At 40.2% G+C, this 25995-nt stretch overlaps 2 protein-coding genes across 2 annotated transcripts; both read right to left on the minus strand.

Annotated features, from left to right (window-relative positions):
- Window positions 1-37: 37 nt before the first annotated feature.
- On the minus strand, window positions 38-994 carry LOC122672195 (metalloendoproteinase 3-MMP-like). The gene has a single exon (XM_043869691.1). It carries the CDS (start codon window positions 992-994, stop codon window positions 38-40), a length of 957 nt encoding a protein of 318 aa, XP_043725626.1.
- A 17952-nt stretch (window positions 995-18946) lies between these two features.
- LOC122672196 (metalloendoproteinase 1-like) lies at window positions 18947-24773 on the minus strand. The gene is given in 5 exon segments (XM_043869692.1): window positions 18947-19314; window positions 19317-19480; window positions 19482-19710; window positions 19713-19813; window positions 24481-24773. Coding segments are annotated over 5 exon segments (1155 nt in total).
- Between the last annotated feature and the right edge of the window lie 1222 nt (window positions 24774-25995).

Raw genomic sequence — 25995 nt, forward strand, 5'->3', positions numbered from 1 at the left:
TTACTTAGTAAAATGATTCTCATTTCACATACATCTTTTATTTAGAGGAACCGTATAAGTACTGAATTCCCATAGCATCGTCGCTATGGAGATCTCTTTTTGTAACCTCAGATGATATGCTAGAGTACATGATAGCTTCTTGAACTGAGGAGTGCCCAAGGCCTAGAAGGTGTCCAATTTCATGCACAGCAACTGATTCTAAGTCCATCATATTTTGTCCTGGATTAGTACTCCAATTCTCATCAGCATCATAATGGAACCTTCCATCAGTTGGTGCAAAGGCATGAGCTAGAGTCGACCCTTGTCCATCAAATGCATAGCCATCTCCATGGTCTCCGCGATGGAATCCAATTTCTATGTCAGCAGTGGTACCTTCTGCTACTTCTTTGAATGTAAAATGGCTTACTTGTGCCCATCTTGCGAAAGCTTTTGAGCAGACAGACTGCAAGTCCTGAACTACACTTATTTGAGCACTGGAATGGAATCGGTATGTGAGATTGCGCTTGGAATCTGGCCATTTTTCCATATTTGAAAAGAAAGAAAAATGGGAGACTGTGTGGAGAGTATTTGAGCCATCATGGTGTCTCTTCTTCCCTGATCGCATTGAACTCGTTCCATTGATGATGTCTGGAACACCACATCTTGGCACCATCAGTTGCTTCACTGTTTGTGAATCTAAGGTCCCTGTGACCTTCAGATTGTAATTGAGCTGATAGGTCTTTACCGCGGCCTCCAATTGGTCATCGAGCTCGTCGTCATTGGCATGGGTGAGGCTGTTGTTTAATTGAGGATAACTCAGGTAACCAAATTTCTTGAGATACTGTTTGAGCTCATAAAGCCCTTTCACCATCTGCCCCTTATGACATCCTTCCAAAGGCTGGAGGGACTTGAAAGGTTGCTTAACTGGTCTGGATAGAACCAGTTGAGGCAAAATGAAGTGAAAAAGGAGGATAAAAAAGCCCAAAAAGAGAGAAAATTTAGGGAAGATATTCATCTTTGTAAGCCAGGGTTTTTCAAGAAAAAAAACAATTGTTGGTATTGTAAGGTGACAATGAAGCTCTTATTGGTGTTGTGGGGGCATGCATTCTCCTCCCACAAGTATTTATAAGCATCCTACCTAGGTCAAATTGCCCGTTTGAGGAAGAATGCATCAAGAAAGTTTCAATATATCGTGTCTTGCATGTTGAAGAGGTTCTTACGAAATTGAGACTTTGAATGTGAAATTAAGACTTCTACCGACAAAAAAAATAAAAAGAATGTGAAATTAAGACCTTCGGTAATATTAATATCAAATGTCTATAAATTGTAAACTTAACTAGTAGTATGAAATCTGAAAATATTCTTTTCAGCCACACCCCTTGAGGTTTGGTTAGTTGTTAGAGTCAGCCCCACTTTGTTATATCATTCCCGTTAAGTGGTACGGTGTTGGTAATTCATGACTTAAAATAACTAATATACCCCTAGTAGGGGTTTGAGCTTACCATCCCTTCCCACCCCCTTCCCCTGCCCTGTTACTTCCGCCGCTTCAAAGGAGATTTGAACCACCGGAGCACCTTTCTGAACCGCTTCAACGGGCGGATTGACAGAGCTGCAAGCTTTATGGACATTTACATCTACAACATCTTATAAATTCCAGCAGAAGATATCTTATAAATTCCAGCAGAAGAATTTGACAAATTAGACAGAAGGAAGAACTCATCTTTCCTGTCGATACTATGTAGAGAGAGAGAGAGAGAGAGAGACTCACATAAAGACTGAAGCTTCCCACTCTGCAAATATGCGGCAAAGGGCTCTGTATATGTGAGGCATTGCAATACTGAATTCAGAAAACAAGTATTCCCCATATTTTCCAACCCAGCACCCTGCAAAATATTCTATTAATTCCTACTCAAAGAGAACCGGAACACAACGAAAGCGAATTGAGCTTCTACCAAATTTGATGATCAGGGAAACACAACTAATGAGTAAAGTAGAAAAACTAGAATTACAACGAGGCAAACAAGCCAAGACCGACGATAGTATTCGTACGAGAAAACCCACAACAAATACAAGGGATCAACGTAGATAAGCCGAACTTATTGCAGTACTTGAAACACGTTCAATAAACGGTGACAAATGGAAATTCACTTTATCGGTTTCGATGACAGTGAATCCCAAAACCCAAATTTTTAACAGAATCAAATTAACGAAAAAAACCAATAGAACAAACTCACGATTCTTCGAAGCGTAGTTCCAGAAATAAGCTCTGGATCCAACCCAATTTCAAAAAAATCACCGCCCTCTGATTTCTTCCCCACCGAAGCCAACGCAACAGCCTTTAGGGAGGCGGATCTCTGAGAATCCGAGCTGGGATTCGAAGTCTCGATATGGAAATCTCACTGCCTTTACTAAAACTAGTGAAAGACTTCCAAGCGGGATGAAATTCGAGCCTCCTCTGAAACAGAGTTCCATTAGAAGAAGATGAGGCAGAAACAGAGAACCCATCTACGGGTTTCTTCATTTCCGAGGTGCAGATCAGGCTTTCTATCATTGAAATTGTGAGATCGAATTCAGAAAGGTTTTCAGATTTCTTCTCCTTAGGGAAACAAATTCAAGCCGCCGCAGGGGGTAGTTACCAGGACGGAGGTGTTCAGGTCCGGCATTAATGAGATTCATGAGCCCAACACGACCATAGAACTCGGCGAGGAAGACAGTGGCATGTGCTTGGGATTCTGGGTTTCTGTTCCATTGCAAGAAAGGTCTGATGTTGCAATTCTCGCTGCAATCTTTGCGGAGAACACGACGAAGACCATGTTAGGTCGAGATTCAAAGTTTGGGTTTGCAGATTTTTTAGCGTTAATAGCGAATGAATGAGAGCAAGGGAAAAAACCCGAGAGAGAAAAAAAAATCTGCGAAAGAATAGAGGGAGAAGAGATGAGGGAGAAGACATAGATGCATAAATGAATACTTGTGTGGTGGAGTTGCAGGTCAGCGATGGAGTTGAAGGTCAGCGATAGAGGTAACTTCAAATTTGGGGAAGAAGAGGGCAAAGTTGGTATTTAAAATGTATTATTTAACACCGTCCACTTAGGGGGTGTGGCTATATAATTTAGAAACACAGGGGTCGCTCTATATTTATTACAAACCTCATGGGGTGGTAGTATAATTTTCCCTTTTTTTTGTGGTAGATACTCTGTTGCATTTCAAATCTTCGTCTTGCCACTCATTCATCATGGAATTGTAGCCTTACGATGTGGGGCCATCAGGAAAAATGTAATAACCATAATATATAAAATAAAATTATATTGCTTTTTTTTTGTGGAAATATTATATTGCTTTTCCTAGTCACTATTTTATGCATTGGCCCAAACTCACCGTGAAGCTACTAAAACTCATTTTATGACACGGAAACAAATGCACAATCAATATAATTTTCCGATGTCATTCTCTGTTGGAAACTTCCATCATTAAGTGCTTGGTAGATACTATCATTCTCAGCGCATTTAGTGAAGGTCGGCCTAATATGACTTTGAAGGCAGACACAACCTTCACCACCATGAAATTGACCTTGACAGTCTTCTCATAGGGGTGATCTCCAACAGTTAGCGTCATTTCAATGGTTCCTTAGATTGTCGCTAATGAGCCAGAAAATCCATATGAGTTCGTTCTGTTAGGCTTCAAGCTGTCATCTCCGAACCCAAATTGACGAAAAACATCCTATGACATCATATCGATTGATGCTCCATTGTCAATCAACGTCCGATGAACGGGACGGTTTGATATGAAGGCTTGTATTACCACGACATCATCATGCAGCTAGCCAACTAATGTTTTCCATGTTGGCTTTGGTGAAGCTGATTACTTGCTCTTTCCGTGCTTCCTTATTGGACACCTCGGCTACTCCCGTAGAAACAGAGCTTCTTAGAGGACAAGTAAACAAAGCTATGTTTGTAATTCAGAAATTACATACTCCTAAGGTAAGTTTATAATTCATGTGACGTTTCTTTATGAAATCTCCAACACAAAAAGACCAGTTAACTTTTTTCGTGATGTATCTTGATGTGATCTACTAGAAACTAGAAACAGAGCTTAGAGATGTATGTGGCTTTTACTATCATATATTTAAAAAAGGAAGTATTCTACTCACCTCTACATTTTCTATGTGGACTACTCCGATTCATTTGAAGTCTTTTGTCCGCCTCTACATTTTCTATGTGGACTACTCTGATTCATTTGAAGTCTTTTGTCTTGCTAGTCATGCATGAAGTTCTATAATATTCATCACGGATATAGGAAATTACCGTCTCTTGGATTTAGGGCAATGATTTTTCTCCCAATGTTTGTTGCCTCAAATTGCGTTGTCTTAGGGTGTCAAGCAACTGGGTGTTCTTTGTTTCTTCAGCCTGTGATGCCAACTCTGGGAGGAGTTGTTTGTAAACCTGCTGGCTGTGTCTATATATTCCTTCCCTCTTTTTTCTTCCTTTTGGAAATAAAGTGATATTATCTATAAAAAAAAAAAAAACTGCCTTTTTTCTTGCCATATGGAATTCTAGCTCGCACTCAAAACCTTGTGAACATGTACTTATCATCAAGTGCTCACGTGCCTTAGTAATGTTTTAATTACAATTTGACTCTGCCATGTGTCTGAATAACAAAAAGCTGATTGAGAAGAATAAAAAATTAAAAAAAAGCTAAACTGCTTTTGTTAAGCCGGGCCTAAGCCCAGCCATAATATGTCCCTAACACCATGTTAGAAAGAAGTCCCAATCCTACTTTGTTTGCTAATGAAGCACTGGAACAAATCCACAATTAGCAAATTTTGTAGAACCAAGTGCTAAGGTAGTAGATGTTCATTTAAACTCACGGGCAAAAGATCTCTACTTGGTTGCATGGTCTCTACACAAGTGTCTAGGCCAATTGTGGAGCACGCCTGGGTGTCAACCCAAGGGGCAGAGGCATCATTTCATGGTGCCCTGTGAGACGGCATAGGAAACTGTTAGACAAGTGTGTGTCCATCAAACCCGGTTCGGTCCGGTTCAACCCGGTTGACCTTTGTATTGAACATTTATACATTTTAGTTTGATATTGTCACATGCGATATAAACTTTTTGAGCATTATGTGTCCGTAAGTTTTACTTAAAATGGTAGTCAGGACTAGGGTTTGGGTTGCGCACCCTTATCAGATGGTCATCGCATTGGGTATACCTAGACATGTGATGTTAGGGTACGAATGCGGGTACTCACATGTTGATGTGTGTATTAGCGAAGAATCTACTTTGTCGATTCCCTCATGTATTACTGCCAGATGTAGGAAGGGATAGACATGTGTCACCGACACCCTGTGCCTGAGGGAACCCTGTCACTGCTAAGTGTGATCGCATTCTTTGGTTCACCAATGACTGAGACTCAACTGAGTCAAAGTCGGTGTTCTGGGAATGCATGATCACTTTGTGAGTGAAGGAGTTATCCAACATGGTCACCACTGCCCGATTGGGGAACACCAAGATAGAGATTGTCTGTGTATGGTCGGATCAAAATCTGGATCCAGTGCCGTTTTGAAAATGGTTTTGTAAAAATCTATTTTACATAAAATAATAGATTATTTATGATTATTTGAACAAAGTGTTTTATCGAGTTTTGCGGGACCCGATCAGATGCACAGACACTCTTATATGGACATGTACTATGGAATGGGATTTGGCAGTGCCCTAGATTCCATAATGATGGTGTTGATTAGTTGGGGGGTATATGATAATTTATTATCATATAGGGAGTTATTTGGAATTTGCTATTTTAATTGGTTCTTTATTTAATTGATGGATATGGTGCTAATTGTAATTATCCATAAATATTAAATAAAGTAATTAATTAATACTTTCCCTATTAGATTCTGCTTCTTTCCCTTTTAGAAGCACTTTGAGTTTAAACAGAACTGCCAAACAAAGAAAGTGAGAGTCAGACTCTCAAAGGGATTAAATCTTATCCATTCAGGGTTTTTAATTAAACCCTGGCATTATATAAAGGGGACCAAAAAATGCAGAGGGGGCAGTGCTCCACGTTTTTGCCTGGCCCCCTCTTCTGTGTTTTGGTCTCTCTCTCCCTCTTTAAGATCTCTTATTCTTCTTCTAGTTTCTCTCATCTATGTTTAAGAGTTAGGGTTTGTGAAACCCTAGATCTGTGCTGAAGAATTTGAGAGCATCTGGGATTGGCTTGAAGAACCTTGGTAGCACCATTGGAGGTTCAGATCTATTTACTTGGAGCGTTCACTGGAGGAAGAACCATTATCTATTAGAGGAGCAACACTTGAGGCTCACCAGGTTAGCAATTCTTGTTTAATTCCTTCAATTATCAATTATTAATATTTATGGGATGTGAAAGAAACTTGAATTGATTTATTTCCGCTGCGCATTCGAGTATGGGATGGATCCCTCTTGCCATGTGATGGATTAGAGATGTTGTTTCTCTGTCCCTAATGTGCCCTATAATTGCGTGGGACACATGAGGAAAGGAGAAACCCTAACAGGGTTGCACCAAGGTTCCCATGGGCAACCATGGGAAACCCTAAAAAAATTACAATGGGGCACCCATGGGACACCATGGGCTAACCCAGGGTGTGCAATACCTTAATTGGTTTATAATTGGTTTCCCTAGGGAACCGTGGTTTTATCCCTGGATCATAGTTTGGCCTACAGTTTGGTATCAGAGCCACCTTTTCCACCTATGAATATTAGATAATTAATGGATTAATATGATTATCATGAGTAGGATGCAAGTTGCACATGAGTGGTTAAATTATGGTTGTTGTAACAACCTTCCCATGTGCACCTGGGTAGTTACAAGATTGTTAGTGTAACAACCTACCCATGTGATGATGGATTTGGTTTGTTTTGATTATTCCAATTATTGAAGCATGTATCCAATTAGGGAGTGATTATTAATTTTATTAATTTAAATTTTTAATCATGTTTTATGTGTGGGGGGGGGGGGGGGAGAGCGCACACTGCCAAGCCTTTGTGCACGCCCTCCCCCTTGTTCTTGCCCATGTGTGTGGCCTATACATGGGCTGCTGCCTGCGGGCATCAAGCTTGCAGGCTGCGGCCTGCACCCTTGGGCTGCTGTCCGTGGGCCTTGTGCCTATAGGCTGCGCAGGGAGTGCCTGCAGCCTGCGGATGTGGGCTGCATGCACCCCCCTTGTTTTCCCTCCAATTTAACATAAAATAAAATAAAAAAACAGATTTTTCAAAACAGAATTTTTATTCCTTCAAATTATGATTTTAATTTTATGGCCTTGGATACATGTTATCACATGTGATGTGGTGGTTCAATGATTGAAGGAATCCATATGATTTTTATTTGTTTACTTGCTTTAATGCCCATGCATGAAATTATATTATGATGTGATTATGGGAATGACATTCTAATAAATGGATGGATTATTTATGTATGTGATACATGGGATTATGGGTGGACATGATGCTTTTCTCACTTTCTCTCTCTCCCCCTATCTTTTTTATAAACAAATGTACTCCACCCCATGGGCAGCCCAAATGGTGGGTTAGTTTCTCCATGCGGGGTGGGTTTCTTTATTATTATGGAAAGGAAAATGTATAGAATTTTTCCTAGGTTTTCATCGTAATTTTAGAAGAGTTAGGACTCCCAGGGCATGTTGATGGTGATCCACATGTGGCGCTCAAAGCTTATGGAGATGCAAGTCACCTACTTTGAAGACGTGATCTGGCGGAGGAGATGATCGAGGCGTGACATCCATGGCATGATAAATGCACCCATAGTTATTAGTTTTATTTTTATTGTGAGGGTTCTTTAATTGCTTCTGATAAAAATGCCGCCATCCCATAATCATTTTTTAATTAATGTTGATTAATTATGTTATTTTATTCCATCCATAATATGTATGTGAGAGTTGCTTAATCCCTCTTTAATCATAATACATGAATGATATGGACTAGTCTTAATCAGTAGACATGTCCATGGCCTCCTATTCAAGATAAATGTAGAGATTGTGTGATATGCCCTGCATAAGCCGACAGGACATTGCCAGGACCACTGTCTCATGGTTATGTATATTTACCTCTATCTAGATAGGTTAGGGTATGGATAGTGAGAGGGCACTGCGACAGTGGACCATCTTTCATGATTCCATATTTCTAACTAATGCAATAGGTAAGTACATGACTTGGGTGTATGTCAGCCGACAGGATCTGGACATGTCACCCAGGTGGTCAAAAATATTGGAAGCCCATGAGGCGAACAGCTTAGTCCATACTACCACGGTGTGTATAATGACTACCGACAGGGTAAGTAATGCATACAAGGGTTGTAGGTATGCAATTCATCTTTTGGGTTATGAGGGAAACCCAAATCGTGAAAGACCATTGATGTGTGTATGCTCAATTTTAATTTCAATGGTTGTTAATTAGCATGTGATTTTTACTTGTACATGTGTAGATTATTATACGATGGCTGCCGTTAATTCCAACCTTTTGACACTCATTAGCGAATAGAAACTTAATGGTACAAACTATGTCGATTGGTACCGGAGCATTAAATTGCTCCTGACTGCTGAAGGACTATACACAGTTCTTGATGAACAAGTTCCTCCTCAACCCGACCCAAATGATTTTGAGGCAAATGAAGAGATGCAGGAGTTCCTCATGAGGGATTCCAAGGCGTCACTTTATATCCTAGGATTGTTGGAAAAGTCAGTTCTGGACTCGGTTAAAGATATATGCATTGCTGGGGGTAAGATGGATAAGCTTTCTGAATTGTTCAACAAGCAGTTGTCATACGCCCATTCTGATGTGGTGAGTCAAATCCACAACACCAAGATGTCCCAGGGGACTCTAGTGATGGATCATGTAATGAAAATGATCAATCTGTTTGAAAAACTAGAATCCATGGGGACTGATTTCAGCCTGTGATACAAGACCGATGTGATCTTAGCGTCACTCACTTCTGCCTATGCACCCTTTAAGATGTCCAACAAGATGTCCGATAAGGAGATGGAGCTCACCGAGCTTACTAACGCACTGGTAGAGGCTGAAGCATCCTTGAAAAAGGACAAGGCTGAGGTCAATGTAATTGAGGTAAAGCCTTCTTCAAGTGGGAAGAAGAAGAAAAATAGATGTAAGGGTAAGACCCTGAAACCCAAGGGTGGGAAATTTAGCAATAAAGGCAAAGGCAAGGGCTTCTATTGCAAGAAGGAGGGTCACTGGAAAAAAAATTGTCGTGCTTACCTTGCTATTGTGAAAGACAAGAAGCCGGATGAAACAGAGGCTGCTAAAGAAGGTACATGTGATGTTCACATTCTTTATGAGTCTAATTTGTCTTTTGAATTGACCAATTGTTGGTTGGTGGATAGTGGTTCCACTGTTCACATTTGCAATGATTTGCAGGGGTTAAAGGAGACAAGGAATCTGGAAAGAAATGAGGTGCATCTTCGGATGGGCACTGGAGCTGAGACCATGGCGATGGCTGTGGGAACTTTTATTTTAAATTTTAGTTCTGCTAGTTTAGTTTTAAAGGATTGCTATTATGTACCCTCTTTCAAGAGGAAGATAATTTCAGTTTCAAAACTTATTTTGAACGGATATAGTTTTTCCTTTAATTCTAAGTTGATCATTTGTTTTAATAATTCCTTTGTGGCATCTGGTTATATGCAAAGTGGTTTGTATTTTCTAGATTTCCCTATTAGAATGAATGTTGTTTCAAATGTTGATTTGAAACGGAAAGCAGCTCCAGTGAACTCAACATACCTGTGGCATCTAAGATTAGGTCACATTAATTTGGACCGAATCAGTAGATTGGTGAGGGATGGGCCCTTAGAGAGTCTGAGGGTGGAACCATTCCCCAGCTGTGAGTCATGCCTTCAGGGCAAAATGACCAAGAAACCCTTTAGCAATAAAGGTGCTAGAGCCACAGATCTGTTGGAGTTGATACACATTGACGTGTGTGGACCCATAAACATACAAGCAAGGTATGGGTATGAGTACTTTATTGCATTCACCGATGATTACTCTAGATATGGATACATATACTTGATGCGTAGGAAATCGAAGGCCTTTGATAAATTTAAATAATTCCAAGCCGAGGTCGAACGATAGCTCGATAAACGTGTCAAGTCCCAACGATCAGATCATGGAGGGGAGTATCTATCGGATGAATTTAAAGAATATCTCATATCACAAGGAATAGTTAGTCAGCTAACTAATCCAGGCACACCACAAAAAAATGGTGTTTCCGAACGACGCAATCGGACCCTATTAGATATGGTCCGGACGATGCTCACTTATAGTGAGCTGCCTCTCTCTTCTAGGGGTATGCTTTAGAAACGGCAATTTACATCTTGAATAGGGTTCCATCCAAGTCTGTAGCCAAAACATCCTTTGAGTTGTGGAAAGGGCGTAAGCCCAGTATTCAACACCTTAGGGTATGGGGTTGCATAGTACATGTGCGAAAGCAACAGACAGACAAGTTAGAATCCAAGACTTCAAGATGCCATTTCATAGGCTACCCCAAAGGCACGATAGGCTATTATTTCTATGATCTAGTTGACCAAAGGTCATTGTAAGTAACCACGTCACATTTCTGGAGGAAGAAATGATGACCCAGAGGTCCGAACCAGCAGTCATTAAAGAGCTATCAGATAGCTCAGAAATGTCACTTCCTGAAGTGAGACCAATTGGCATACCCGCTGAAATACCAACACCTAAAGAACCTCGACGTGGTGGGAGGACTATTAGACCATCCACCAGGCTTACTCTTCTAACCGAAGAGAAAACTGTGGAAAAGTTCCACATGGTATCGGTTGAATCGGACGATGATCCGATGACATAATCTGAGGCTCTAAAGGATGTTGATGTCACTAGGTGGCTGGAGGCAATGCGCTCTGAAATCGATTCGATGCATTCCAACAAGGTCTGGACTCTAGTTGATCCACCACTTGGCGTCAAGACAATTGGATGTAAATGGATCTTCAAGAGGAAGAAGGGCACAGATGGAAAGGTCGAAAGATTCAAAGAGAGACTGGTGGCAAAGGGCTATACCCAGAAAGAGGGTATAGACTATGAGGAAACCTTTTCACTAGTGATGATGATGAAATCCATCAGGATTTTATTGGCTATAGCTGCACACTTTGATTATGAAATCTGGCAGATTGATGTGCAGACTGCATTTCTGAATGGATTCCTTCAAGAGGAAATCTACATGGAACAGCCAGAGGGGTTCTCTTCCTTAGAGGAAGAAAGAAAGGTGTGCAAATTGTAGAGGTCCATTTATGGGCTGAAGCAGGCTTCCAGGAGCTGGAACATTAGGTTTGATCAATCAATCAAATCGTTTGATTTTGATCAAAACATGGATGAACCATGCGTTTACAAGAAGATCAGTGGGAGGGCAGTATGTTTTCTTGTTTTATATGTAGATGACATATTACTGATTGATAACGATGTAGGTTTTCTTTCATCAGTAAAGCAGTGGTTATCCACAACATTTTCGATGAAAGACCTTGGTGAAGCTAGCTATATCCTTGGGATCAAACTCGTAAGAGATCGCCAGAAAAGGATGCTAGGCTTGTCACAGGCTACCTATATAGACAAAGTCCTTACCAAATTCAGCATGGAGAACTCCAAGAGGGGAAGTGTTCCCTTAAGACATGGAGTCAGTCTTTTCCAGATCTCAATGTCCTCAGTCTCAGACAGACATTGAAGAGATGAAGAGGATTCCCTATGCCTCAGCAGTAGGGAGTCTTATGTACGCTATGTTGTGTACGAGGCCAAACATTTGCTATGCAGCAGGTATGGTAAGTCGTTATCAATCTAACCCTGAAAGCGAGCATTGGAGTGTTGTCAATAATATCCTTAAGTACCTGAGAAGGACTAAGGAATATTTTTTGGTTTTTGAATCTGATCAGTTGTCAGTATTGGGATACACAAATTTGGATTTCTAAACTGACAAGGATGACAGAAAATCCACGTCCGGGATGGTATATCTAATGGGTGGAGGTGCCAATTGTGTGGCAGAGTGTGAAATAAAAGTCTACAGCCAATTCTACTACCGAAGCAGAATGCCTTGCAGCTTGTGATACAGCAAAGGAAGGTGTTTGGCTGAGGAAATTCCTATCAGATTTGGAGGTAGTCCCTGACCTTGTCAATGGCCCCATTCCCCTGTTATGTGACAACAGAGGGGCCATTGCACAAGCTAAGGAGCCTAGGGCTCATCAGAGGAACAAGCACGTGCAACGGAAGTATCACCTCATAAGAGAGATTATCCAGCAGGGCGACGTGAGTATCTCCAAAGTGGACACAACTGAAAATGTGTCTGATGCCATGACAAAGGCTTTGTCACCAGGAGTGTTTGAGAAACACATGGAGGGCATGTGTTTAAAATGTATGGGGAATTGGCTTTGATGTACAAGTGGGAGATTGTTGGACAAGTGTGTGTCCATCAAACCCGGTTTGGTCCGGTTCAACCAGGTTCACCTTTGTATTAAACATTTATACATTTTAATTTGATATTGTCACATGCGAAATAAACTTCATGCTATATAAACTTTTTGAGCATTATGTGTCCGTAAGTTTTACTTAAAATGGTAGTCATGACTAGGGTTTGGGTTGGGCACCCTTATCATATGGTCGTCGCATTGGGTATACCTAGACATGTGATGTCAGGGTACGAATGCGGGTACTCACATGTTGATGTGTGTATTGGTGAAGAATCTACTTTGTCGATTCCCTCATGTATTACTGCCAGATGTAGGAAGGGATAGACATGTGTCACCGACACCCTGTGCCTGAGGGAACCCTGTCACTGCTAAGTGTGATCACATTCTTTGGTTCATCAATGACTGAGACTCAAGAGAGTCAAAGCCGATGTTCTGGGAATGCGTGATCACTTTATGAGTGAAGGAGTTATCCAACATGGTCACCACTGCCCGATTGGGGAACACCAAGATAGAGATTGTCTGTGTATAGTCGGATCAGAATCTGGATCCAGTGCCGTTTTCGAAATGGTTTTGGAAAAATCTATTTTACATAAAATAATTGATTATTTATGATTATTTGAACAAAGTGTTTTATCGAGTTTTGCGGGACCCGATCAGATGCACAGACACTCTTATATGGACATGTACTATGGAATGGGGTTTGGCAGTACATGTGTACATGTCCTAGATTCCATAATGATGGTGTTGATTAGTGGGGGGGGGCTGTATATGATAATTAATTATCATATAGGGAGTTATTTGGAATTTACTATTTTAATTGATTCTTTATTTAATTAATGGATATGGTGCTAATTATAATTATCCATAAATATTAAATAACGTAATTAATTAATACTTTCCCTATTAGATTCTGCTTCTTTTCCTTTTAGAAACACTTTGAGTTTAAACATAACTGTCAAACAAAGAGAGAGAGAGTCAGACTCTCAAAGGGATTAAATCTTATCCATTCAGGGTTTTTAATTAAACCGTGGCATTATATAAAGGGGACCAAAAAATGCAGAGGGGGCAGTGCTCCACATTTTTTCCTGGCCCCCTCTTCTGCGTTTTGGTCTCTCTCTCCCTCTTTAAGATCTCTTCTTCTTCTTCTAGTTTCTCTCATCTGTGTTTGAGAGTTAGGGTTTATGAAACCCTAGATCTGTGCTGAAGAATTTGAGAGCATCTGGGATTGGCTTGAAGAACCTTGGTAGCACCATTGGAGGTTCAGATCTGTTTACTTGGAGCGCTCACTAGAGGAAGAACCATTGTCCCTTGGAGGAGCAACACTTGAGGCTCATCAGGTTAGCAATTCTTGTTTAATTCCTTCAATTATTAATTATTAATATTTATGGGATGCGAAAGAAACTCGAATCGATTTATTTCCACTGCACATTCAAGTATGGGATAGATCCCTCTTGCCATGTGATGGATTAGAGATGTTGTTTCTCTGTCCCTAATGTGCTCTATAATTGCGTGGGACACATGAGGGAAGGAGAAACCCTAACAGGGTTACACCAGGGTTCCCATGGGCAACCATGGGAAATCCTAAAAAAATTAAAATGGGGTGCCCATGGGATACCATGGGCTAACCCAGGGTGTGCAATACCCTAATTCGTTTATAATTGGTTTCTCTAGGGAACCGTGGTTTTATCCCTGGACCGTAGTTTGGCCTACAGAAACACCACCAAGGAGAGATCTTTTTCCCTAAACTCAATTACCAATTGTCTAATAACTCATAAGCAGGGTGTTAATCACATTAAAATATTTTTTTAAAAAATCCCATACAACTAATTGATTCCATTGATACAGTAGCATCAATTATAATTTCAATTAATATTAGAATACAATTCTACATTATATTAACACATTATTTTAGCATACGACACTAGTACTTGATTAATTACATCCCCATGCTAAGCACAAGGCTGGTATATTATTATGTAATGTGTTTCGGTTAAGCTGAAATTTTGATTGGAAAAGGTTGAGATGAATCTATCCAAGAAATTCTTGAACACCTTAAATAATTTCAATATGAAATTTACGTTTAACAATTAAAATGATATAGCCAATATTGTTACGTTTTTCATGTATATACATTGAAACAAATGAATCAACCAAAAAAAAATATAAGAAAGAATATTTGAACTATTAATGTAAACTTAATAGGGATTATATATAGATACAAAGATTTGAGATAGATTTCGATAAGGAAAGACTTTTAACTTTAAGAGTCAATTATCATGCATAGAAATATTTGTAAGAATCTCAATTTTTTTTTTTGGTAAAAAGAAACTCTTTCAGATAGAAGACAAGTGTTACACAAGGTTTCAAAAACATCTAGGTTTAGAAACCAAGGAGTGGAATATGGCCCTATCTTATATGTCATAGACGAGACCTTCCATGCTAAGGAATGGACACAAGTGTTAATATCTCTAGAAACAAAGCTGGAAGTCTAGCTAACAAAACAAGAAGATATATTAAACATATGGCAAAAATTTTCATGCACGGCCCTGTATGTATACAACTTGCATTAAATACAGTCAGATTGGCATTTATGCCAATCTAAAATGACATAAAAACCCCTAGCCCACCTATTTGATGGAGTTGATGGGAGAATCTCCCGTGTACGAATACCTTCTCCTAAACATATTCTTCACACTTGGTAAAGCCACTGTGGGCATTGGAGCATCGGACTTGACAAACTGGATTGTCACATATGCTTCACTGGGATGTTTGCCACCTTTTTTTTCTTTCCATTCTTCACCGAATGATTGTACTTCTTCACTACCATGCGGAACTTCAGTCTCGTAGCAGCTGACCATAACCATGCTAATCGTTCAGTTATAGAGGGTGTGATGAGCATCAATGCCAGGCAGAGTTATGGATGAAGTAAAACTGTAACCACTGGCCATAGCTGTAAGGATCTCAATTCATGGATTAACAAAGGAGTCATATATTGAAATAAACATATGTATAAGATAAAGAATAAAGCTTGGAAGGAACCCAAGGTCGATTTTCTAGTCAATACAACCCCTAATTGCACTTTTTTGTTTTTGTTTTTGGAAATTTTCATTGATGAGGCCTAATCAAATGTGGGGTCCTCTTGATGGCTTATCCTAGGGTCCCAAGACATTTCCCTATTAATGTGATCATTGTTTTGAGGTAAAATGTGTTCTAGATGACTTTGCTCTCCCCTTGAGATTAGTACATTAATGTGTCTATTGAGATCCTTGCATGCTCATAAAATTTTGTGATTACATGAGAATCCCATCGCTTTCGTCGCCACTAACAAATTATTGTATCTGTCTCATGAGCACATTTCTATGAGGATCTTCCCAACCAATGACCATCCTTTGTTTTCAGAAAGTATGTGATATATCGCTGATGAGTCATAAATCGACAAGCCAATCAAAGGTGGACATGTGGCATGCCAAACTGACCATCGTAATCGAGTCCAATCACAAGAATCAGTCCGGTTGGGTATCTATATAAACTGAACCCTGAGTCGATAGATCTCTAAAAATGGGCCTATACTACTGGGCTGAAAGGCGAGCCCGCTCCAACAAGGTTGATACGACCTGATCATAAAGGACGACACAAAATATATTAAGTACAAACCAACCCGAGCATATGTACAGTTGACTTCATTAACCATCCCCGTGTATCCCAGGAATGGCGCCTAACAGCTCCGAAAATGATGCACCATGGATACTCCCACGGCGGCGTAACACGCAAGGAATCTTATCCATATATCCGACTAAGGCTCCATGCAGCCTTGAATCACACCTGGGACTCCTCCCCCATTATGACACTCCATCACCGCCAGGACTCTAAACCCACAGTGCCTAAAAATACCTAGGTAAACTATACCGTTGATTATCTAAATTAATTTTTTATTATCTGTTGCTAAGAGCGCTGACTTAAGCATCGGAGTGTCCAACGCCGGCTCAGCGTGGTCACTCTTGTACTAACAGTTTATTGTGCAGGACCGATCCGTGGAGGTGAATACCGACCCGAGGTTGACCACCAGTTCTTAGCGCAACAGATTGGTGCCGTTTGTGGGAATGACTCTAGAATACCCACGAGAACTCTCAAAGGCTGAAGGACAAGACGTTGTTCCCACAATCATCTCTGACGCTCCTCAGTAAGAAGACAACCGGGCACCTCGCCGGACTACCCGAGCAGCCCATGGAGGTGCTCTCCCGCAGCGCCAAGCTTCATGACACGTGGTAGCCGCTGCAGGAACTGCAGCATCCAAACCAAGCACACCTGCAATAGGTGCACAACCTAATGGAGGAACACTGCCGCCACCACCACCTCTCCCGATCACATAACCAATAACTCTCGATCTGAGCGCTCTGGCCACAGTCAGATAGATCAATGACCTGCAACAACAGCTACAGCTACTGCAGTAGGGCGCTTTATTCAAGGATAACCTAAGATAAATACAGCCCCTGAGAATGCCAGCTCCTGCACCGATTCTCGCGCCTACAGCAACACTGGTTCCAACCCTTCCTCCACTACCTCCGATACTGCCAACTCGTGCCTGAGAATTCAAGCACGTTGTTCGAAAGACCGAACAAGCTGCTAGAGAAACCTGGAGCCGAGCAGGATCGCCCCAACCTACTCAGAGAATCCCACCCTTGCAAGAGTGGTCCGAACGGGTGACTTACCTACTAGGGCCCGTGTTGACCCAACAATTATCCCGAAATGATCCGTAACTATGTGGAAAATGGATTGTTTGCGGACCGATGCCAGCCAAATGAGGCAGGAAAGCACCCTGAGGTCTCGCTTGTAGGAAACCCGAGTCAAGAACTCAAGGACAGATCGAGACAACAGTCGACGAGATAATGGTCTTGAAAACCAAAATAGCCTAACAGCGGGAGCAGGCCTGAGCCGACCCGTCGAAAATGAGGTTGATCGTAAGCTCAGGGAGATTGACTAGAAGCTGAAGGCTCTAGAGAAGGGAACCGTGTCTGAGAACTTCTCCCAGCCCGGACTACATCCATTCACAGTCGAAATAATGAGGGCGAAACTTCCGAAGAACTTCAACCCCCAAGCTTTGAAGCATACGATGGGAAATCCCACCCAAACGACCACATTAATTATTTCAACGCGATGATGACTGTCTATGGGGGCTTAGAAGTCATATAATGTCGAGCCTTCCCGACCTCGCTCAATGGGGTGGCAGCCCTATGGTTTTCGAAGCTAAAAAGTCAAATTTGATAACGAGCTTTTCAGAGCTTGCTCGCACGTTCGTGACTGGCTACCAAAGTAGTGTGAAGCAAAAGAAGATAACAACGAATCTTCTGGTTGTAAAGCAAAGGGCGGATGAACCAATTCGGGACTATAACACCCGCTTCAACAGTGAATCCCTAGAGGTAAAAGACCTAGACGACGGGATGGCCTTCAATGTCCTACACAATGGCGTCACCAACAGGGAGTTGGTCCAGTCTCTAGCCCTAAAGCTGGCAAACAATGATTGAACTTCTGGATCGGTGCTATTGGTATGCCAACATGTTAGATATCATCAAAGCCCGGAAGACAATCGATAACAAAGGGTCGAAGAAGAAGAGATCGAGTGACAAAAAAGAAAAGAAGGACGGGGAAAAGAAGCAAAGGTCGGATCGACACCAGGAAAGGGACTGAAGCCCCAACTATACCCCACTGACCACCTTGGGGACGAACATCCTCATGGCAGGTAATGGTGATGACAGGAAATCCATAAGTCGTTATGATATCTTTCTCAGTCCTAATCTGATATCCTAGAATTCAAGAAAACAAAAAATGGTGGCCCGTTCCTCTATTGAGTCCTAATACGCGGCCCTGGCAGATGCTTCTAGCGAACTCATTTGGCTATATATAATCTTTATTTCGTGAGCTTGGATTTCGTCTTCCTGGTCCACTTATTCTGTGATGTGACAACATTGGTGCTACATAATTGTCTGTGAATCTGACATTCCATGCACGTACCGAACATGTGAAAATTGATTTTCAATTAGTTTGTGATCGCGTTGCCAAGCGCCAGTTATCAGCGCAATTTATTTCCACATCTGACCGGTTCGTTGATATCCTTACAAAGGCTTTATCTACAACTCAGTTCTAGTTCTTACATGACAATTTGTAGATTTGATGCCTCGATTTTTCTACTTGAGGGGTATATATATTGACCGTATATAGAGTTCCATATCTATGGAAACTCTATATGCGGTATCCTTCTTAACATTACTTTGTACTCATCTCTTTATATTCTCTCTCCTTCTATTCTTGAATGTAAGCCGACTAGGGCAAGCTCTTGTATATATTCATTTATTCTCAACATTAATACAATCAAGGAATTTCAAGAGAACTTGTGTTCTATCATACCCTAATTTAGCACTCGGAGGCCTTATTTTCAACATAATACCTGATCACTTTATACTGTAACAATATCATGCTTACTTAGTAAAATGATTCTCATTTCATATACATCTATTATTTAGAGGAACTGTATAAGTACTGAATTCCCATAATATCGTCGCTATGGAGATCTCTTTTTGTAACCCCAGGTGATATGCTAGGGTACATGATAGCTTCTTGAACTGAGGAGTGCCCAAGCCCTAGAAGGTGTCCAATTTCATGCACAGCAACTGATTCTAAGTCCATCATATTTTGTCCTGGATTAGTACTCCAATTCTCATCAGCATCATAATGGAACCTTCCATCAGTTGGTGCAAAGGCATGCGCTAGGGTCGACCCTTGTCCATCAAATGCATAGCCATCTCCATGGTCTCCGCGATGGAATCCAATGTCTATGTCAGCAGTGGTACCTTCAGCTACTTCTTTGAATGTAAAATGGCTTATGCCCATCTTGCGAAAGCTTTTGAGCAGACAGACTCCAAGTCCTGAACTGCACTTATTTGGGCACTGGAATGGAATCGGTAGGTGAGATTGCGCTTGGAATCTGGCCATTTTTCCATATTTGAAAAGAAACAAAAATGGGAGACTGTGTGGAGTGTATTGGAGCCCATCATGGTGTCTCTTCATCCCTGATCGCATTGAACTCGTTCCATTGATGATGTCTGGAACACCACATCTTGGCACCATCAGTTGCTTCACCGTTTGTGAATCTAAGGTCCCTGTGACCTTCAGATTGTAATTGATCTGATAGGTCTTTACCGCGGCCTCTAATTGGTCATCGAACTCGTCGTCATTGACATGGGTGAGGCTGTTGTTTAATTGAGGATAACTCAGGTAACAAATTTCTTGAGATACTGTTTGAGCTCATAAATCCCTTTCACCATCTGCCCCTTATGATATCCTTCCAAAGGCTGGAGGGACTTGAAAGGTTGCTTACCTGGTCTGGATAGAACCATTTGAGGCAAAATGAAGGGAAAAATGAGGATAAAAAAGCCCAAAAAGAAAGAAAATTTAGGGAAAATGTTCATCTTTCTAAGCTAAGGTTTTTCAAGAAAAAAAAATTTGTTGGTATTGTAAGGTGACAATGAAGCTCTTATTGGTGTTGTGGTGGCATGCATTCTCCTCCCACAAGTATTTATTAGCATCCTACCTAGGTCAAATTGCCCGTTTGAGGGAGCACGCATCAAGAAAGATTCAATATATCGTGTCTTCCATGTTGAAGAGGTTCTTACGAAATTGAGACTTTAAATGTGAAATTAAGACCTTGGGTACTATTAATATGAAATGTCGGGTAAAGGCCACGCTCCCCACAAAGAAGGCTGACACTTTTTATATTAATCACTTCCCTTTATTTTTGTACAGTGACACGGACACACTTGTTCAGACTTTTGGTTTTAATCAATCTATGCCAATCCATAAGTCTCTCTCTCTCATGTTTTCTAACGTACTATTTGGTAAGAACCCACGCCAAAACCTGTTGACCACTGGGTGATTTGTTGACCCCGGCTAGCCATGGTCGTCCATGATACAAGAAGCACAAAGTGGTCATTGGACCTTACTCTGTTGCATTTCAAATCTTCGTCTTGCCACTCATTCATCTTGGAATTAGGATGTGGGGTCTTCAGGAAATGATGTAATTATCAAATAATTTATTAAATGATATTATATTGTTTTTTTCTTTTGTGGAATATTATATTACTTTTCCTAGTCACTATTTTATGCATTGGCCCAAAACTCTTTAGTGTTTTATCTAATCCTCTATTGTTGTTCTTATAGTTTCTCTCATCTTCCTTGATTAACATACTGTTACAGTTCTTGCAATAGGAGTTTCCTTTTCTAAGTCTGAAACTTCTGCCTATGATTTCAGAGAATTTAACTATCAAATTAGGCTGGATTTTGCATATGTGATTCCCTTCCCCTTCTACTCCAATCGAACCAAATTTTAGCACCATTGCACTGATAGATTGAGAGCTATGTTAGTTTCCTTTACTTTCTATTTTCTGTCTATGTGTGTTTCTCTTAATTGGGATAAGGCTGAGTTGTATTTGTTGTTGTGTGTTTCCCTTAATCTAACCATCAACTTGCTTTGATATTTTTACCACATACTCACCCCATTAGGACCTTTAATATATGTAAGTTTCAGCCCCATCAGATTAATGGTTTGCAATTTCTAATTACATTTAGTTTCTGCCATATTCATAGTTTTCTGGTTCACTTACGATTCTGGTTTCTCATAGGTTTGCTAGTTTTTGTTACTTTAGCCTAGCTTACTTCATCAGTGTTTGATAGGGTGCCCATGCGTTTCAGTATCCAACATTTTTTTGTAGGGCCAGAAAATGAAAACTGGTCATAGATATGTATCTACTAGCTGCATATGCTTTCTTGTTTGGGTTTAGCAAAGGAAACTCCTATTGCAAGAACTGTTGAAGATGTTCCTGTTTGTAAACATTACCTAGATTTTATTCACATAAGACGCATGAGAATACAACAACAACTCAGCCTTATCCCAACTAAATGGGGTCAGCTACGTGGATCCTTGGCCCCCAATCAGCTCTATTCGAATATGTACAAATATTTCCAAATAGAAATGTTGTTAAGACGATTGCTAATATGATGGAGCATCTTATGAATAATTGTTAATTGTTAGATATTAGAGCTTAGTAGTCATGCGCCACAAGCTACTAAAACTCATTTTATGACAGGGAAACTAATGCACAATCAATATAATTCTCCGATGTCGTTCTCTGTTGGAAACTTCCATCTTTAAGGGCTTTGTAGACACTATCGCTCCTAGCACATTTAGTGAAGGTCGGCCTAATTTGACTTTGAAGGAGGACACAACCTTCGCCACCATGAAATTGACCTTGACAGTCTTCTCACAAGGGTGATCTCCGACAGTTAGCGTCATTTCAATGGTTCCTTAGATTGTCGCTAATGAGCCAGAAAAACCATATAAATTCGTTATGTTAGGCTTCAGGCTATCATCTCCGAACCCGAATTGATGAAAAACATCATATGACATCATATCGACAGATGCACCTGTGTCAATCAAGATCCGATGAACGGGTCGGTTTGATATCAAAGCTTGTATTACCACAACATCATCATGCAGCCAACTAATGTTTTCCATGTCGGCTTCGGTGAAGTTGATTACTTGCTCTTTACATGCTTCCTTATTGGACACGCCACCTACTCCCGTAGAAACATAGCTTCTTTGAGGACAAGCAAACAAAGCTACGTTTGTAATGTTGGGTTTTGGGCTACATTAATGCACATTGATTATTGGGCCCATGAATAAGTTAGCCACTCCAGGTTTTAAGTCAGGGGTATTTTTGACGTAACACATTGTGGGAGTGTGTCAGGGTCTGGTTGAATATTATATATTCAACCCAAGGTCCCCACAGCCGTCACTTGTCATTTTACTATTTTCCTGCTCACGGAAGATTCAAGAGAAAGGCTGTGGAAGGCTATTGGGAAGCTCTAAAAGCATGGGGATCGACTTCAGCTATCAACCAAAAAGGTATGGCTTTATCCATTGTTTATTCATTGTGTTCTAAATCCGTATGGGATCGTCATATGTTTGATTAGTGATTCAAATCACAACATGTAATTCAGAAATTACGTACTTCTAAGTTATGTTTATAATTCATGTGACATTTCTTTATGAAATCTCCAACAAAAAAAAACCAGTGAACCTTTTTTGTGATGTATCTTGATGTGATCTCCTAGAAACAGAGCTTAGACATGTATGTGGCTTTTACTATCATATATTTAAAAAAAGGAAGTATTCTACTTGCCTCTACATTTCCTATGTGGACCACTCCGATTCATTTGAAGTCTTTCGTCTTGCCAGTCATGCTTGAAGTTCTATAATTATTCATCACGGAAATAGGAACTTACAGTCTCTTGAATTTAGGGCAATAATTTTTCTCCCATGTTTGTTGCCTCAAATTGCATTGTCTTAGGGTGACAGGCAACTAGGTGTTCTTTGTTTCTTCAGCCTGTGATGCCAACTCTGGGAGGAGTTGTTTGTAAACCTGGCTGTGTCTGTATATTCCATCCCTCCTTTTTCGTCCTTTTGGCAGTAAAGTGATATTATCTGTAAAAAAAAATAAAAAAATAAAAAAAAAAGAGAAAAATAAAGAGGAAGAAAAAAACTCATGCCACTTTTGTTAGCCTTTTTTCATGCCATGAGGAATTCTATCTCAAGCTCGCACTCAAAACCTTGTGAACATGTACTTATCATCAAGTTCTCACATGCCTCAGTAATGTTTTAATTACAATTTGACTCTGCCATGTGTTTGAATAACAAAAAGATGATTGAGAAGAATAAAAAATTTAAAAAGGAGCTAATACTGCTTTTGTTAAGCCGGGCCAAGCCCAGCCATAATATGTCCCTAACACAATGTTAGAAACAAGTCCCAATCCTACTTTGTTTGCTAATGAAGCACTGCAACAAATCCAAAATTAGCAAAATTTCTAGAGCCATGTGCTTAGGTAGTAGATGTTCATTTAAACTCATGGGCAAGAGATCTCTACTTGGTTGCATGGTCTCTACATGAGTGTCTGGGCCAATGGAGGAGCACGCCTGAGTATCTACCTAGGGGGCAGAGGCGTCATTTCATGGTGTCCTGTGAGAGGGCGTAGGAAACACCACCAAGTAGAGATCTTTTTCCCTAAGCCCAATAATCAATTGTCTAATAACTCATAAGCAGTGTGTTAATCACATTAAAATATTTTTAAAAAATCAAAAATCCCATACAACTAATTGATTCCATTGATATTGTAGCCTCAATTATATTTTCACTTAATATTAGATACAATTCTACATTATATTAACACACTATTTTAGCATATGACACTAGTACTTCATTAATTACATCCCCATGCTAAGCACAGGGTTGGTATATTATTATGTAATATGTTTCGGTTAAGCTAAAACTTTTGTTGGAAAAGGTAGAGATGAATCTATCCAAAAAATTGTTGAAAACCTTAAATAATTTCAATATAAAATTTAAGTTTAACATTTAAAATGATATAGCCAATATTGTTACATTTTTCATGTATATACATTGAAACAAATGAATCAACCAAAAAAAAAATATTATAAAGGATATTTGAAGTAGCAGAATAGGGATTATATATAGATACAAAAATTTAAGATAGATTTAGATAAGGAAAGACTTTCCATTTTAAGAGTCAATTATCATGCACAGAAATATTTGTAAGAATCTCAATTTTTAATTTTTTATTTTTGTAAAATGAAACTCTTTCAGATAGAAGACATGTGTTACACAAGATTTCAAAAACATCTAGGTTTAGAAACCAAGGAGTGGAATATGGCCCTATCTTACATGTCATAGATGAGACCTTCCAGGCTAAGGAATGGACACAAGCGTTAATATCTTTAGAAACGAAGCTGGAAGTCTAGCTAACAAAACAAGAAGATATATTAAACATATGGAAAAAGTTTTCATGCACGGCCCTGTACGTACACAACTTGCATTAAATGGAGTCAGATTGACATTTATGCCAATCTAAAATGTAATAAAAACCCCTAGCCCACCTATTTGATGGAGTTGATGGGAGAATCTCCCATGTACGAATACCTTCCCCTCAACATATTCTTCACACTTGGTAAAGTCACTGTAGGCGGAGCGTCGGGCTTGACAAACTGGATTGGCACATATGCTTCACTGGGATGTTTGCCACCTTTCTTTTCTTTCCATTCTTCACCAAATGACTGTATTTCTTCACTGCCATGCGGAACTTCAGTTTTGTAACCACTACCCATAATCGGAGATTGATTAGTATCCATGCTAATCGTTCGGTTATAGAGGGTGTGATGAGCATCATTGCCATGCAGAGTTATGGATGAAGTAAAACTGTAACCACTGGCCATAGCTATAAGGATCTCAATTCATGGATTAACAAAGGAGTCGTATATTGAAACAAACATATATATAAGATAAAGAATAAAGCTTGGAGGAACCCAAGGTTGATTGTCTAATCAATAGAACCCCTAATTGCACTTTTTTGTTTTTTGTTTTTTTTTTTTGGAAATTTTCCTTGATGAGGCCTTGGTCCTCCAGATGGCTTACCCTAGGCTCCCAAGACATTTCCCTATTAATGTGATCATTGTTTTGAGGAAAAATGGGTGGAAGTTAAATATCTAATTATATAATTTGCTTCTTTCAGAGCATGTAAAGATTTAAATTGATGTCCACTATTTCATTCCTAAAATCCGTAAAATGAGATGGAGGCAAGTTATATTGGTAATTACTACTATTTGTAAGACTATTAAGTAGGCATAAAATGGAATGGAAAGATTATGATTTTTTTTTTTTTGGAAAAAAAGATGGGTTTGTCTGTTTGTAACCTTCTCGAACTTTGTTTGTCCTCAAACAAAATGTATTTTTAGATGGATTGAAGGGTACAATGTCAAACCTACCCCTGACTGGCTGGGAATTTGAATGAAGGATAGGAACCCTTGGCCAATCCTCCAAGCACTTTGTGGAGCATCACACCAGTAGCTGATCCAATGGGAATGACCTCCTACATACCTGCAAGGAGGTGGATTGCAGCTCCATGCCACTGTACTGCACATTGTATAATGTACAGCTTGGACTCCAGGTATTCTCTCTCCTCTCCATAAATGTGGGGCCCACACCTGAAAAGATGTGTATTGGACCCTGGGTAAGGTATAGGTACAAGGCCTAAGCCCTGGGCCAAGCCCCTGTGCAAGCACAGTGAGTTTCCACCTTTGCTGTATTCTCTGGGTGATGCACTGGGCAATACACCTATCACCCAGTGAATTGCCCAGAGTGGTAACACTGATTATTTTAATCTATAATGATGTGGGGACCACCCATACTGGCCATGGACACCCTCCAGAGGTTGATCGGAGTCTTGGAAACCATAAATTACTGTTGGACCCCTGTGGACTCCACCGGAGTGGCCAGAATGGCCTAGAATCAGTTATAAAAATGAATTCTTTGGGTGAGGCCAGGCTGCCAAACAGGCCCTAGTCATGGCTGGCCTATAAATAGAAGGACCCCAGCCTAAAATTAGAACCTTAAACTGTTCAAATCGTGGGAAGGAAGAGAAGAGAGAAAAGAGAGAAA

The sequence above is a fragment of the Telopea speciosissima genome, chromosome 8 (assembly GCF_018873765.1).
Source record: "Telopea speciosissima isolate NSW1024214 ecotype Mountain lineage chromosome 8, Tspe_v1, whole genome shotgun sequence".
In the NCBI taxonomy this organism is placed as follows: Eukaryota; Viridiplantae; Streptophyta; class Magnoliopsida; order Proteales; family Proteaceae; genus Telopea; species Telopea speciosissima.